The 13,971-nt window shown below is 45.3% G+C and overlaps 1 protein-coding gene across 1 annotated transcript in view; it reads left to right on the top strand.

The window, feature by feature from the left end:
• The first annotated feature begins 3,276 nt into the window (after nucleotides 1-3,276).
• DIP2B (disco interacting protein 2 homolog B) overlaps nucleotides 3,277-13,971 on the top strand; it is a 59,389-nt gene continuing 48,694 nt past the window's right edge. Inside the window, exon 1 of the mRNA XM_015886830.2 lies at nucleotides 3,277-3,535. Within this exon, the coding sequence (XP_015742316.1) occupies nucleotides 3,448-3,535 (88 nt within the window). The 5' untranslated portion in view covers nucleotides 3,277-3,447. The remainder of the gene's footprint in view (nucleotides 3,536-13,971) is intronic.

The raw sequence follows: 13,971 nt of genomic DNA, 5'->3' as shown, positions 1-13,971 counted from the left end.
TCTTCCTCAGTAGGCATTTCTCTATCAACTGCTTTGAGAACACTCATATCTATTTTTATAAGTATATATATAAAGCCAGAGTTGTCATTTCTCTAACTTATTATTCAGCTTGGCAATTGCTTTGATTTGATTCATAACACAATATGATGTATTTATGCAGTTAACTGTTCATTTCTACGCATGTTATATATATAAATATATATATATACACATATATATTAAAAAAAAAAACAAAAACAAACAAAAAGAAGAGAACCAAACCAAAATCATTACTCACTGTTAAACTACCTGTACTGGGTTTGGGAGGTTTGTTTAATTTAGTTCAAATAATAATAACTGTTGATCACGTCTGCAGTTTAGGAATGCTTCCAGAACCCTTCTCCATTTATTTCCATAACATTTGTTGGAATGGGAGAGAAACTGAAAACGTTTTGAAATGTTTTTAAGTTCTGAGATGGGATTCAGGATTATTTTTGATCTGTTTAAAAGTGACTGCAGTCAAACTGGAAAACCTGTGCCATAGTCACAGATGTGTGGGTAGATTTGTGCTGTCCATGGGGCTTCAGGAGGCACTGGGGTGCTCACAGTGCTCCTGGTAACCACGCAGTGCTCCAAGGTGGAAGCAGAGCTTTTAATGATTGTGAAATGGAACTTCTTTTTTTCTTCTTTTTTTTGTTTAAACAAAACTTATTTTATTACTTGTGGAAAAAAAGATGAACTGCAGTTCGGTCTTTCTTGAATGGTGATTGGGAAAACTTGACCGTGGAAAGGATGCTTTGTGTGTCCTGGATGTACATTTCCCAGCAGCAGTTTGGTTCCTGTACAATGTACACGAATGAGTCTGTAAACCCGTTGGCTCTTTTTCTTTTTCCCCCAGCACATTAAGACTTTGATCAAATTAGAGCACTCGTAATTATTTATTTAATGCTTACCTGCAAGGATTTCACATTAGCATTCCCCTCCTCCTCCTCTTCCCCCCCCTGCCATTGATACCGTTGTTTTCTTTCCTAATCTTTTGTGCACTGGGGGGAAGTAACCAAGTAAATGTAAAGGCTGTGAAAACTCTAGTTTTGTGTGCAAGTTCTCCTGCAGTACTCGTATTGCATGGCAAGTGTTTCACTTAGACAGGCTAGCTGCTAACGTTCTCATCCCTGGAATAGACTCAGGCAAGCTGCTGTGTGCGCCCATCACGTCTGCCTGCTCTGCCAGGGGGACGCAGGGACAGGAAGGTGACTCTGAGCCAGGCTGACTGTTGGGGCAGCCCATGGGTGTTGTGTCATTTAACTCACCTCACTTCATCCATTGGTAGAGGTGATGCTGTCCCTTGTTTCAACAGCCATGTTCAGAATGCAGCTCTCAGCAGCTCCATGCAAACAGAACCTGGCCTGCTCTGCAGATGATCCACGCCTGCAGCTTTCATGGGCTGTGAGCTGCGTTCAGCATTGCTGACTTCCGTGCTTCCCTTGGTTTTTAAGTTCTTTTCCACCTTGTTGTGCATGGAAAAGATCAGGCCGCTCTCTTGCCGGAGAGCGTAAAGAGGAGTTAATTATTTGCATGTGGTAGTAAAACAAAACAAAAAAAAAAGTGCAAATTTTGTTTTCTTTTGGTTTCTAAAATTTAGTTTTATAGTATCTTACATTCCTGCTATCTTTGTTTTGTTGTTGGTTTTTTTTTTTTTTTAATAATTAAAAAGAAAAATACAATAATGTTAGCCTGGCACGGTATGATGGTGCAGTTTTAGCAGTAGATTTATAAAAGAGAAAAAAATAAAATAAAATAAAAAATGTAACCCACTCTATTAACCAGAAGAGAAAGGTGATACTGTGGCAGATCAGTAGCAAATAAGTGACTTAATCGATGCTTTACTGTAGTTCAATAGCTATGGCCTTACTACTTTGTCAATATCAGCTTAATTGTCTTGAATTTGTCTGCTCTTTTTACTGGTCCCGGGGGGGGGGGTTCCGCCTGGGTTGAAATATCTGATAATGTACAGATGATGTTTTAAATTTGTAAGATGCACCATTGTATTACAGACGATGCAACAGAAATGCACTTCGGGGTGTGTGTGGGGGGGAAAATGGCTTCTGATGAGTGTTGTTGGTTTTTTCTTTTGTAAATCCTCGATGACTACAGATATGCAATAGAATTGTTTTCATTTTCTTTTCCTTCCTAATTTTGATATATTTTTTTTCTCTCCTTCTGAAACGTTAACTGATTGTCGCCATTAATCTGAATGACTTCTCATACTCTTTGTGTGTGTGTGTGCGTGTGTATATATATATTCCCTTTAGCCCAAGCTTCCTGTAGGATGATGGCACCCAGCTTTGGTTTGTTGTATTTTAGTTAGCTCTTCTCTAAGTGCCTTTAGCACAGGCACTGCAAGAGGCTTTTGGAGTCTGTTTTTAATGTACAGATGGGGAGGACTTGAAACGGAGTTTAAAGCAACTTATTTCTGAGAAAAAAAATAAAATAACACAAAAAAAATAATAATAATAAAAACCCATCCACCAAACCAACCTGTAACAACCTAAAACTTTTATATTTAAGAAACCAGAGGTTTATTTTTATGGAGCTTCAGTTATGGATTACAGTTTCCAGAAACTAACAGAATGTGCATAAATGGTTGGTTTTTTTTTCTTTTTTTCTGTTTTTTTTTTTTTTTTTTTAATAGAATACAAAAGATTCAGATAATATATTGAGCTCACCCTTCGTGTTCCTTCTCTATGAATCCAGCTTTCCCCACAGTATCTCTCAGCTCTTCATAGGGCAAAACTTGAGTGAAAGGAGATAAAAAACACCCATCTGGCTTCTCTTTCTGTATCTTCCTGTTGTCAAAACTGTCCAAAAGAAAAACAAGAAACCCCCCCCATAAATTTGTTGTCAAGTAGGTTCCATGCTTTAAATGTTCAAATGATATTTGTATTTGTTTTGTTTTTTTGACATTGCCAAGGTGCTATGGGAAATTGAAATAACAGTTATAGAAGAGAAAAAAAAAAATAAAGATAAAAAATAAAAAGCTGATTTAAAAAGAAAAAAAACTATACAAAAAAAAAAAAACCTATACAAAAAAAAACCCAAAACCCAATAACGGTCTCTCTGCGCTGTCTGTGGGGAGCTGAGGGGACGGGGAGGCGGGAAGCGGAGAGCGGGAAGACGCAGCTGGGCCTGAGGGGCGCACGCAGTTCCTCTCATGGCCGCCAGGGGGCGCTGTATAATGGGAGTTAATGGGGCTGCGGGGCCGGGCCGAGCGGTGACGCGCTGTTCGCCCGCCGTGACGCGGCGCTGGGGCGGCGCTGTATCCAGCATGGCGGAGGTGGCGGCCGCTCCCGCTGCTCCCGCGACCCGCAGCCCCCGGCGCTGAGCCGGAGCCGCTCCGAGCTCGGCGGGCCGGGCCTGTCTTTATTCCCCTTCCCTTTCTTCCCCTATCCCTTACCTTCTCCTCCCGCCATGGCCGAGCCGGCGGCCGCGGGTATCTCCTCGCTGCCTCGCGAGGTCCGCGAGCAGTTGGCCGAGCTGGAGCTGGAGCTGTCGGAAGGTGAGTCCTCCTGCCCTGCCCTGCCCTGCCCTTGGGGGCTGGGGGGGTCTCCGTGTGGGAGGGTTAACGAGTGGGGCTGTGTGTGATGAGGCCTGAACGCTGAGGGGGTCATTTGCTTCTGTAGTGGGGGGGGGGTAGAGGAAGAAGTAGCTCAGTGTGTGAGGAGGAAGGGTGGGGGTACAGCTGTGTGTGAGGAAAAAAAGAGCTGAGGGTCGTCTGTGTGTGTGTGAGGGAGGGAGGGGGGAGGTCCTCTGTGTGCGAAGAGGGGCGAGTAAAATGGGGAGGGGGGGGGGGAGTCCTGTGGGGAAATGGGGTGGGGGTCCGTGTATGGGGGGGGGCTGCCTGAGCTCTGCGGGTCAATCTCGTTCTGTGGCCTCAATTCTGGTCTATGGATGTGGGGTGGGAGGGACTGACAGCGGTGCGGGGGCTCGGAGGGCCCTCGGGTAAATAACATTGTGCAGCCGGATGTGTTTTCAGCCTCTTTTGAGTTCTTTTCCGTAGCTGTTATCAGGGCGCCGCTTAGACTTTTTGCTGAGAACAAAACCCCATCGAGTTTTGTTTCCCGTTCTGCACGGCTGTGTCTTTGTTTCCCGGTGCTTTCAATGCTGCAGGGCTCTGGCTGTGTATTGCCGGGTGCCCATGGGCGCTGAGCTCGGTGCCATAACATCGCCTTGTCAGGAGAGACCGTATGGGAGCAATAATCCCCCCCATCGTTCACAAATTGACGAGCAATCGAGCTGCAGGGCCGGCTTTGCCCTGTCGCTTTGTGTGCACAGAACATAAAGGACACTGTGAACAGCTGTAAATATATGAATCCCTTCGTGTTGGTATGCAGTGCTCAGTGTATCTCCGGATGGAAAGGCAGTGCTTTGTAACACTGTAGTTGGATTTAATGCTGCCTGTTGGCTCGTTGTGTGTGTGTCATTTTTATCCAACTTTTTTTTGCAGATAATTCCTTCTGCAAACATTTACCAATAGTGATAACCCTACCTGGCGTTTGGCTGTGGGTTACTCCATGCTAACAAAGAATTGGAGAACATCCTCTTCACTCACTGGGAATACAACAGGAAGTAATTGTTGGGCTTGGGAAGAATTTGCTGCATGTTTTTCAGCATTTGCTTCTGTTTTCTATGATACTGAATGACTTGTTTTAGCTTGAGCACTGCAAGCTGTGCTTGTTAAAGTCCTTTAGGTAGGAGGGCTGGCTGTGACATCACGCTAATCTTTCCAAAGCTTCTAACAGCTTAAACTTCCATGCTTTGGAACCAAGTTTCCTGCCTTATGTAATTCAGTGAACACTAAATCCATTACCACCTCGTGGATTTAATTACCCCGGTGTTTTAATGCGTGTATCCTGGGTTTCTTTGTGCCAATCTCTTTTCCTATCAGAAAGCCCTGAGTGCAGCTTGATGGCGTGTGGCCACAGAGGGGACCTGAGAGGTGGGGGGGGTCAGTGGGGTGATGCCATTAAAAATACACCCCAGTCTGAGACTTCAGCATAAGGACTTGAAGGTGAATGCGTGCATTGTTAATTGGGTCTAACTGAGGAGCTGTTTATAGTAAACAATATAGAATGGAAGCGTTTTATTAAATATGGCGGCGGCGCTTGCTGTGTAACTGATCAGCTCTCATTCAGATAAGAGCACTTGATCTATTCTCCTAACTGCAGCTTTTATTTTCTCAGATCGTCTCCTGTGTGAACGTTTCCATTGGGGTTTCTACGCCTCTCTTAGGAGCTGTACCTGCAGGGGACCCACATCCAGCCCCCCTAACACAGGGGTTGGGAGCTGGGTGATCCCATATGAGGAGCACTGAGCAGGCAGTGTGAAGGAGGGCTGCCCTGCAGGTGGGCTGGGAGCACAAACATTATGGACTTCATGTGGTGCTGCGTCCCCGCTCACCTTCATGGCTTGCAGAATCTATAACAGTATGAGGGAGAGTATTAGAATCTTATCTGATGTTATGCTTGTGGAAGGTGCTGTATTGGCACATAAGATGCAGAGCGGAACAGAAGGATTGCTTTAAAGCATGCTTAAAGTAGAAGCCGTAGTTTGCAGTGCTCTGCTCTGAGTCTTCAGGAACAATCTGCAGACAGAACAGCACGAATTGCAACTGTGCCTTGTGGTCAGCGTGGAAGTAACGGCATTGCCATTGCTGAGGAGCTTGAAGTGTTCCAGCAGCGCTGTGGGACGTGTTGCAGGAAGCAGTAATTCTTTTTCCATTAACCAAAATTGCTTTCATTTCTTTCTTTCAGCCTTTCGTTGCACGTCCTTATTTGGCCTCAGTGATTGATCTGTGTTTAACTCCTTTCTTTCTAAATGAGTTTAGGGAAGAATTCAGTTGTCTCCTGTTATGTGTGTTATATCCAAACCTCGAACAGCACATTTCACAGAGGGATTCTTTACAGAAGGGATCAGTGTCATTGCCTCTAATGAGAATGATTAACTGTATGTAAGCAGTGAATTAAGTCATAGAGCTCCATGAAACCTGGAACCTACTGATTACTCATGCTTTCCTTCTTTTCTTACTCAAGTTTTTTTTTTTTCTTTCTCCTTTCTTGTGCTTTTTTTTTCATCTGTCAGTAACACCCACATTATGCATCAGTAATGATGGGAAGGGCTGGCTGTGTGCTTGCTTCTGCTTGATGAGGAGGAGCACCAGGGATACATACTTTAAAGAGGACTTACCCAAACTATTGATAAGGCTCAAAGAAATGAACTGTTTCACATCTCTCATGGTGCAGGAGCTCAGTTTTACACCTTTGGGGCTGAGTCACAGCCATATGTGATAGTGGATGTTGTTGCTCCCTGGCAGCTTTGATCTCCAAGCTCAGTGAACACATGGGATCCTCCACGTCCAACCTGAGATGCCGACCCTGGAGCACAGCAGCACTCAGCATGGAGGTGTCTGGGCGCTCTGGTGCTTTGGGGTCAGTTCTCAAGCAACTCTTCTCCCATTAACCTCTCTGGTATTGTTGGATTGGTAGGTTTAAATAAGCACATTCTGAACATTTGTTTTGCACAGTGCGTGGTCCCAGTTTGTGCTGTCTGTGCAGTGAAGTTTGTCCCCTTGGTACAGTGTGGGTGGTGGCACTGGAGCTGCTGCACTGGAAGTAGGACAGCTCAGTGCTCTCCTGGAGGGCTGATTTGACTGCTGGGTTTTGTTTGACTGCAGTTTCTGTTTCTAAGCAGTAAAAGGATGTGAGCGGAATGAACTTCAGCTCATGACATCTGTGAAAGTATGAGGTAAGGGGAGGGGGGAAAACCCCGCCTAGTTATAACAAGGAATTCCTGTGATTGCAGTTCAGGCTCTGAGCATGATTTGCCCTTTCTGGGTTATGTGACAGCGTTATCATATCACTGCTCTTGCTTCATGTGCAGAAGGAGGTGGTTTCTGTTGACTTTTCTGGTTAAACATCCATTTGGCTGTCTGGTTTGTGATTCGATGTGGGTGTTTCTGTGAATGGCTCCTCACACCTGTGTTTGTTCCTTCTCTGCTGATTGTCTCTTACTGGAGAAGCCAGGCAGGAGGAAGACCTGTGTGTAATGACTTCTAGGAGCAGAAGGGATGGTGGCTGCTGTGGAAAACGTGGTATCAGCAGAACAGCTGAAACCTGGGACTGAAGGCCAGCCAAATAGGATAGAACCTTACTGGAAGAAAACATGTTGACTCAAGCAATTGGGTTAACTCTTTGTTTTGTTTGGCTTGAGAAATTCCTGAGGAATCCGGGTGTTTTTCTCTTCCCTCAAAAGCTGTGCTTTTCAGTTTTCATTCTTTGACTGCCAGGCACCCATCAAAGTAGGCGAAGGTCTTTTTTATTGCTGGAGTAGATCTAAATAGAGTAGGGAAGAAGCAAAGAAAGAGGAAGGTCTTGCTTACGTGGAGTTTGCTGAGTGGGCAGAGAAGTTTCACTTCAGTTTTCTCCCTATTGTTCAGAGGGGAGCTGTGACTGTAACAGAAAAGGCTGGAGGAAGCTTATGAGCGTAAGCAAGTCAGATCTGATTGTCTTGTAGTTAGCAGGACTCACAGGTGGTTTTTGTGCTCTTACGCAGCATTGCACCCACAAGTCCTGCATTAGGCAAAACTGGTAATGGGGAAGCTTTTATGTTGCTTCTTTAATTTACCTGCAGGACTGACAGCAGATGGGTACCAAATCTGCTGAGAAATCTGTGTCTGGCTTTGACGCAGCCTTGCCGTATGCAGCCAACAAAGGTACAGTTCCGAGGCAGTGCTTTGAAATGCAGAAAAATCCTTTTGGAGCACGTCATGGAGAGCTGTACATACAGATTCAAGGTGCTCATCCCTGCCTCATTTGGCTCTACCAAGATCCCGATAAGAGCTTTCATTTCTAATGGTATTTTATTAAGCTTTATGGCAGGGAAAGAAGTGGTGAGTGTGGTAGCCAGCAAGAAATACAGCTCAAGTCAGCAAAACTGTCTGCAGTCCATCATACAGGAGGTCCACAAGAACATCACATTTATACCCTGCACATGGTCAAAGCAGAGTGCTGGGTGATGGGTGGTTTGGAGAAACACTATGATTGTGACCAGGAGTGGGTTACACCATGCAAGAAAAGCATTTGGAGCATCCAGGTTAGTATAACAAAGAACAACCTGGAGAGTTTAAGAATGTGCATCTGGTTGCACTGTTGCTCCTATTCTTAGGAAATGAGGTGCAGGTTCGAGGCTATTTTTAAAAGCTTCAGCTCTGACCCTTTGCCTTGGGGAGAGGAGGAAATTAGAGGCTTTGAAGGCACTCCTCCACCTCCTCCTTTGCTTCTGTGTAGCCTTGCTGGAGTTAGAACCAGTTTTCCTCAGCTGGGTGGAGGGGACATCTGGTAGCAATGATTGCTGTGTTGCCTTTAATGCTGCTCACTCTTACTACTGGTGCTATTTGCAGTTTCAGTTGGATGCTTAGGCTGGAAGCGTTGATCGGGGCTGTTAGCCTGATAAATCTGCAGTAAAGCTCTCTCTGGTGTTTCTTGTGGCATCCTAGATCTTCAGCTTTCTATTTTAGATTCTGTAGCATGAAACATGAAGGGGTAGACGTGATGGATGGCAGCAGAACTGTGTGCAGCCGGGTCGCAGGTCTGGCAGGCATGCGTCTGCCTGGAAAGCACTTGGAGCTCCATGAAGAAATGGGCGTGCAAAGGACCCCGTGTGTTTGTAGTTCACTGGTTCTGTGTCAGAAGGGGTGATGGGTTCCTTCCGGATTCCCTCTCTCTAATTAGTTTTTGTCATGAAGCTTTCTTTTCATTGGATTTATCATGTTTATTCAGTGGCGAGTTTCAGAAGCCAAAGAGTGAAGTAATGGTGAGACATCCCAGAGGTGCAAGCAAAAGCGGAATACTTTCCTGTTTTGATTTGCCTCAAATATGACGCCCAGATAACTTCTTCACATGGTTTTCTTGAAGCTGCTTTGCCTCCAAGTTACAAAAGGCACTTCCTGAGCTCAGTGCTCTGCTCAGCTCCTTGTGGGACCTCGTTAAGGATTGGAACTGAAGCAATCTTCTGTTAACGTTGGTTCAATCCAGCATTTTTCTTAGGCCTTGTGAAGTCAGGGGAGAGTCATCAGGCCAGGGTGCCTCATTCTATTAATTAGAATGGAAGATTGTTAAATTTGCACCGTGTGTGAGGGAAGTGGTGATTTATGGCTAACGGCTGCTGTGCAGGCGGCCGCCTTCCATCTGCTACACAAATTTTCCCATTACATTTTGATGACAAGTCTTGGGCAAAGCCTCACACCTGTATTCCTCACTCTGAGTAACGCTCTCCACTGCTGCTTTTTCCTCTGGCCTTGAGTAAAACACTCATTTCTATCATCCTGCACTTTTTTTCCTTCAAACTTCAAAGCTGAGCGTGTCTGCAGCACACCTTGCTATACACACACAGGTTATGTTTGTACCAAAGACAGTTGATGTAAGAGCACCTTGTGCTTTTGGCTCTAGTGAACGAACACCTTGTTTTGTTTAGTGTAACTTCTGAGAGAAAAGAAAAGGCTTTTTTAAAAGTTTTTGAACTTTTCTGCCAACATCACCTTTTCTAATTCTTCTGGGCTTGAGAAGTGCTGATAGAAACTGTGTGAATTCCATGGAGGTGGGAGCCCACGGAGCCTTCAGGGCCTGTGCTGGGCTGTGAGTTACTGCTGCAATGATCAGCAGCTGAGCTGAGAATTGTTCCCCAGCAATCAGACAACCTGCATCCAGCAGCTCCACGTCCCTGGGGAGCAGCAGCAACCAAGAGACTTGTATCCCAGCCTGATAAAATTAGGTCTTCTGGAATCTCTCTCAGGGCAGCCGGATGGCTGGCTGCCTTCAAAAACATATGTTTGAATGCAGGAGTAATGCATTCCATTTTGGATGGCTGTAGCCGTGGGAGCTGGGTGACTTAGTGGATAAAACGCTCCTATTTTGCCTCTGGGATCAGGACTGATGTCAGACATCAGGTCTAAAGTGCAGCGCTGGAAAAGGATTGTTTGGGATGCTTTTCCTCTCCCTTGTCACTGTACCTTAGTCATAAAGGATCTGGAGAACAAAACCTTCCTGTTGTTGGAAATAAAGCACGTATTGCAAAGAGGACTTAGCCGCAACCTAGAAATACACACAGTCGTTCTGCATTAAGAAAATGTACTTTGGAATAGCAACGCTTTTGTTCCTCTAATGTAAGTTTATAATGCATTTCTCGATCCGAGCAGCACAGGGGAAAGAAGTGTTGTCTGTGTCTTATCCAGGCAGCCCTGCCATTGCAGCCACACAGCTCTAATGCAGGCCCTGCTGTTCTGCTGGGAACTGATGGATCGCATCATACTTCACTGTCTGTTGCTGAATTTCATCAAAGGAAGCCAAGGAGAAGTATTTTTCCGCTGTGAGTTTTCCCTGTGCTCAGTAGCTGTAGTGGCAGGAGGATGGATGGTGCTGTGCAGATGGCAACAAGCTGTGATTGCGGCCTCCTGGGAAAGGTAGGGTCGGGTGAGGCTGTGTTAAGGGAAGTTTTGTGTTGCTGCTGTCTCACTTCAGTGCATCAGCTTTTCATTTAGAGTGCTGACTGATCTTGGAAATGAAGAACCTTTTCAAATGTGAAGCACCTTTTCTGGAAGTTCTGTAACCTCCTGGCTGAGAACAGCGATGAATGCACGTATGTCAGTGTGGGGTTCCTGATAAGGGTGCTTTCCTTGCCCCATCATCACGTCTTCATCATCACCTTTCCCTGTAATTACCAGCTGGGAGCTGTATGTGCTTCTGGAAGCAGTGATCATGCAGATATGCTGCCCAGCCAAAAAATAACCCTGGGGGAGGGGAAGAGTTTTTCTGGTCACTTTCTAGAAAGAGCAGTGAGCAAAGTTGAGTGGTTGTAGGGGTCACTCTTTGCCTTTCTGTGCTGAGCTGAGCTCCTGCCACACCGTGCACCGTCACCAGGAAGGAGCAGTGAGCAGCAGTTCCTCCCAGGTGCTGGCAGTGACACGGCACATTCCAGGCGCTGCTTATTCACCCTGTGCTGGAGAGAGCAGTGTCAGGTGATTGAATGGAGATAAGAGTGCCTCGATCCTCCGTGTGGAGGAATAAACAGAGCTTCCATCTTCTGTTTGTGCCTTTGGATGGAGAAGGGGAGGTTTGCTCCTTCCTGTGTGTGCTGTGCTGTGCCCTCACCCCACAGCCACATCTCCTTACACAGCTTCTAGCAGCAGGATCAGATCCCACCTCATCATGTTCCCTCCTCCATCAGCAACAACCCACAGTCCCAACTGTGTGCTTTGTGGAGCTGTGAGCTGCAGGGGACAATTGATGAAGCTTTTAAGAACGTACGTTTCCTTTTTAAGTCGAACAATTTACTTCATTTTGTGTGCAGCGTTGGTCTTAAACCAAACTTAGGGATTATTTTTGTGAGGTTATTAAAACTCTTCTGGCAATATCAAAGAAAACACTGAACAACACAGAGTGGAGCTGGTGTTGTGTTATTAAAAGGTAGATCTCAGAGTGCTCATGTCAATGGTTTGGGTTTTTTTTCAGACAGGGATCTGTGTTTATTCTTAGGGCAGAAATTTCAAGTGATCCCTTGTGAATTAAAAGGAAAGGAAAAAAAAAAAAAGCAAACAATCCTTATTGTAATTAGATGAAAACCTCCACGCTTACACAATGTCGGATTGGAAGCTGATCTAGTGAAAAGGGGGAAGTGTTTTCAGTTTGCAGGCAGGAAGCAGGGATGCACAGAGCAGAGCTCGTGGGCACTCAGCCCCAGCTCCATGGATGATGGCTGGGCAGGGAAGAGCTGGAAACATGCAGCCTGCTGACTGCTTTGTGTCAGCATTGCATCTATGGAATTACCCCTCTCTGCTTTAAGTTCTTCAGTCCCTCTTGAAAGTCTCCTGAATTTAAAAAAAAAAAAATTTTTTATCCTGTTTTGTAGGAAAAAAGTCAATCATTGAGTCCTAAAGCAGGAGAATCGTGGATGAAGACAAAGCAAATGAGTCAGATATAAATAATCCTATTATGTCTTGGCTGCTGCCACACCTAGAAACCTTGAACAAACACTGCTGTTCTGCCTGGCCATTCCTGTGTTTGATACACTTTACTTGTTAAGTCCTGTTTTAAAATTACACCATGTAAAAATGGCGTAAGGCTGCTCACCATGAGCATGAAATACTTAAGAAAGCTGCTTTGGTCACTTTGAGCACAGACACAGATGTCTGAGCACAGCAGATTTGCTGTCATTGTTCTCCCAGATCAGGAAGATCCAGAATCTCAGAGGTGCTGTTGCTGTGGAGGGCACTCAGAGCACTTTTATTGCTGCAGGCCTTTGAAAAAGAAGAAAAAAATAATGCCTGCCTAGAGCAGCCAACAGGAAGATGTAATTCCCCTTTGGTTTTTATGTATCCAAAGGTTATTCCTCATGTAGAGCCTCAGTAAAGCACTTCTGGTATATCTCATCGTAGCATGGGAGGTGTAAAGAGAGGTGTAAAGCAGAGTCATATTTGATGTATTGCGATTACACACTGTCATGTGTTTTCCAAGGTAATTACTTACTTAATAGCTCGTCTCCTTTGTGCTTCCATGGTGGATAAGTTGATTTTAAAGAAAGCCGAATGAAACCATTTTGGAAAAGTAAGACAGCCAAACCCTTTCTCCTCAGCCCACATTCTGATCCTGCTGGTGCAGCTCCTTCCAGGGCCCAAAGTCCTGTCTGCCAAGGGTGGCTGTCACCACTTCCAGGGCTTCTAGGGGAGGCCAGGGTTGGGTTGTTGGTTCTTGTCCAGACAAGTAGTGCTCACTTTACATTGCTTTACATCCTGTACTGACTGCTGTCCTTTGGGTTTGTACGGGGCTGTGAAATGCCATCCTGCAGCCCAAAGGAGTTGTCCGGATTTGTCACGTGTGTGCTTACCTGCAGTAATCTTTCTCAGTTTTTCAGTGCTACACAGTGATGGTTCATGATATTCAGCCCATGTATTTCCCTGGAGTGAAAAGGTAATTTCTTGTGTTAAACTTGATGGAGAAAGCCACATAGAACTGCTTCAAATAATCCCTTTGAAATAATAGAAGCAGTCCAGTGCCATGTGAGATGCCATAGCTTGGCCTGTTCTCTTAGGAAAATCATTGTATTTCTGTTCTTAACACCCCAGAACAGCTTCCTGTGAAGCTGGATGCAGGCATTGCACAGCACTGCAGGCTGTGCTCCTCTTCCAGCTGGGACAGAACTATTTGGGCAGAAGGATAAAAGCAAAAGCTTGGCGTGGGGAACTGGGGAAGGAGTAAATAGTCTGCTGTTAGAAGTGAGTTTGGCTTCAGGTTATGGGAGGTCTGGCAGCAGGACAGCTCGGGGTGCGCTTGCTTTGTGCTGCTCTTAGCATGGAGTGACAGCCTTGGTTGTGTGGGTCCAGCCAGGGGAGCTGACAGCCTTAAAAAATGAGTAATATTCCTTTTGAATATTTGACATAGGATAGAACAGACCGCAGAGCAGTCCAAGAAGAGAAGAATGAAAGGAACTAGTGAAGCAGAGAGATTTGGGCAACGTAAGGCTGCTTTTTCTATAGTTCTGCTTTCGAGAATAGCTATTTTAGAATAGTTTCCATTTTCCGTGGGTGAAGTGTGACAGAAAGTCTCCGAAAGTTATTGTTGCATGGGAGCAAGCCTGCAGTTGTTGGGTTGTTTCCATGTTTTGAAGGGATTGTTTGAAGCTGTTTCATGGAATCCCAGCTGAAAGGTCGATTTCTGCTCCTTCAGCACATTCTGCCCCAAGCAATTGCAGACAGCATCTCTCTTCTTAACTCACTAAACCAGTTGATGCTTGAGCTTTGAACATACCGTCTGCTGTTAGATACGTAAACGAAAGGGACTCTGCTGGTTGTTCCAGGGAGTTAGCACATGGAGGGGAAAAGCTGATGTGGGTTTCCTGTGATATCCTTTACTTCTGATTGTGCAAATTCAGGGCCATCCTGTGTTA

This window comes from Coturnix japonica, linkage group LGE22C19W28_E50C23 (assembly GCF_001577835.2).
Source record: "Coturnix japonica isolate 7356 linkage group LGE22C19W28_E50C23, Coturnix japonica 2.1, whole genome shotgun sequence".
Taxonomy (NCBI): domain Eukaryota; kingdom Metazoa; phylum Chordata; class Aves; order Galliformes; family Phasianidae; genus Coturnix; species Coturnix japonica.
The sequence above is the reverse complement of the archived record's forward strand: the minus strand, read 5'-3'. Positions and strand labels throughout refer to the sequence as shown.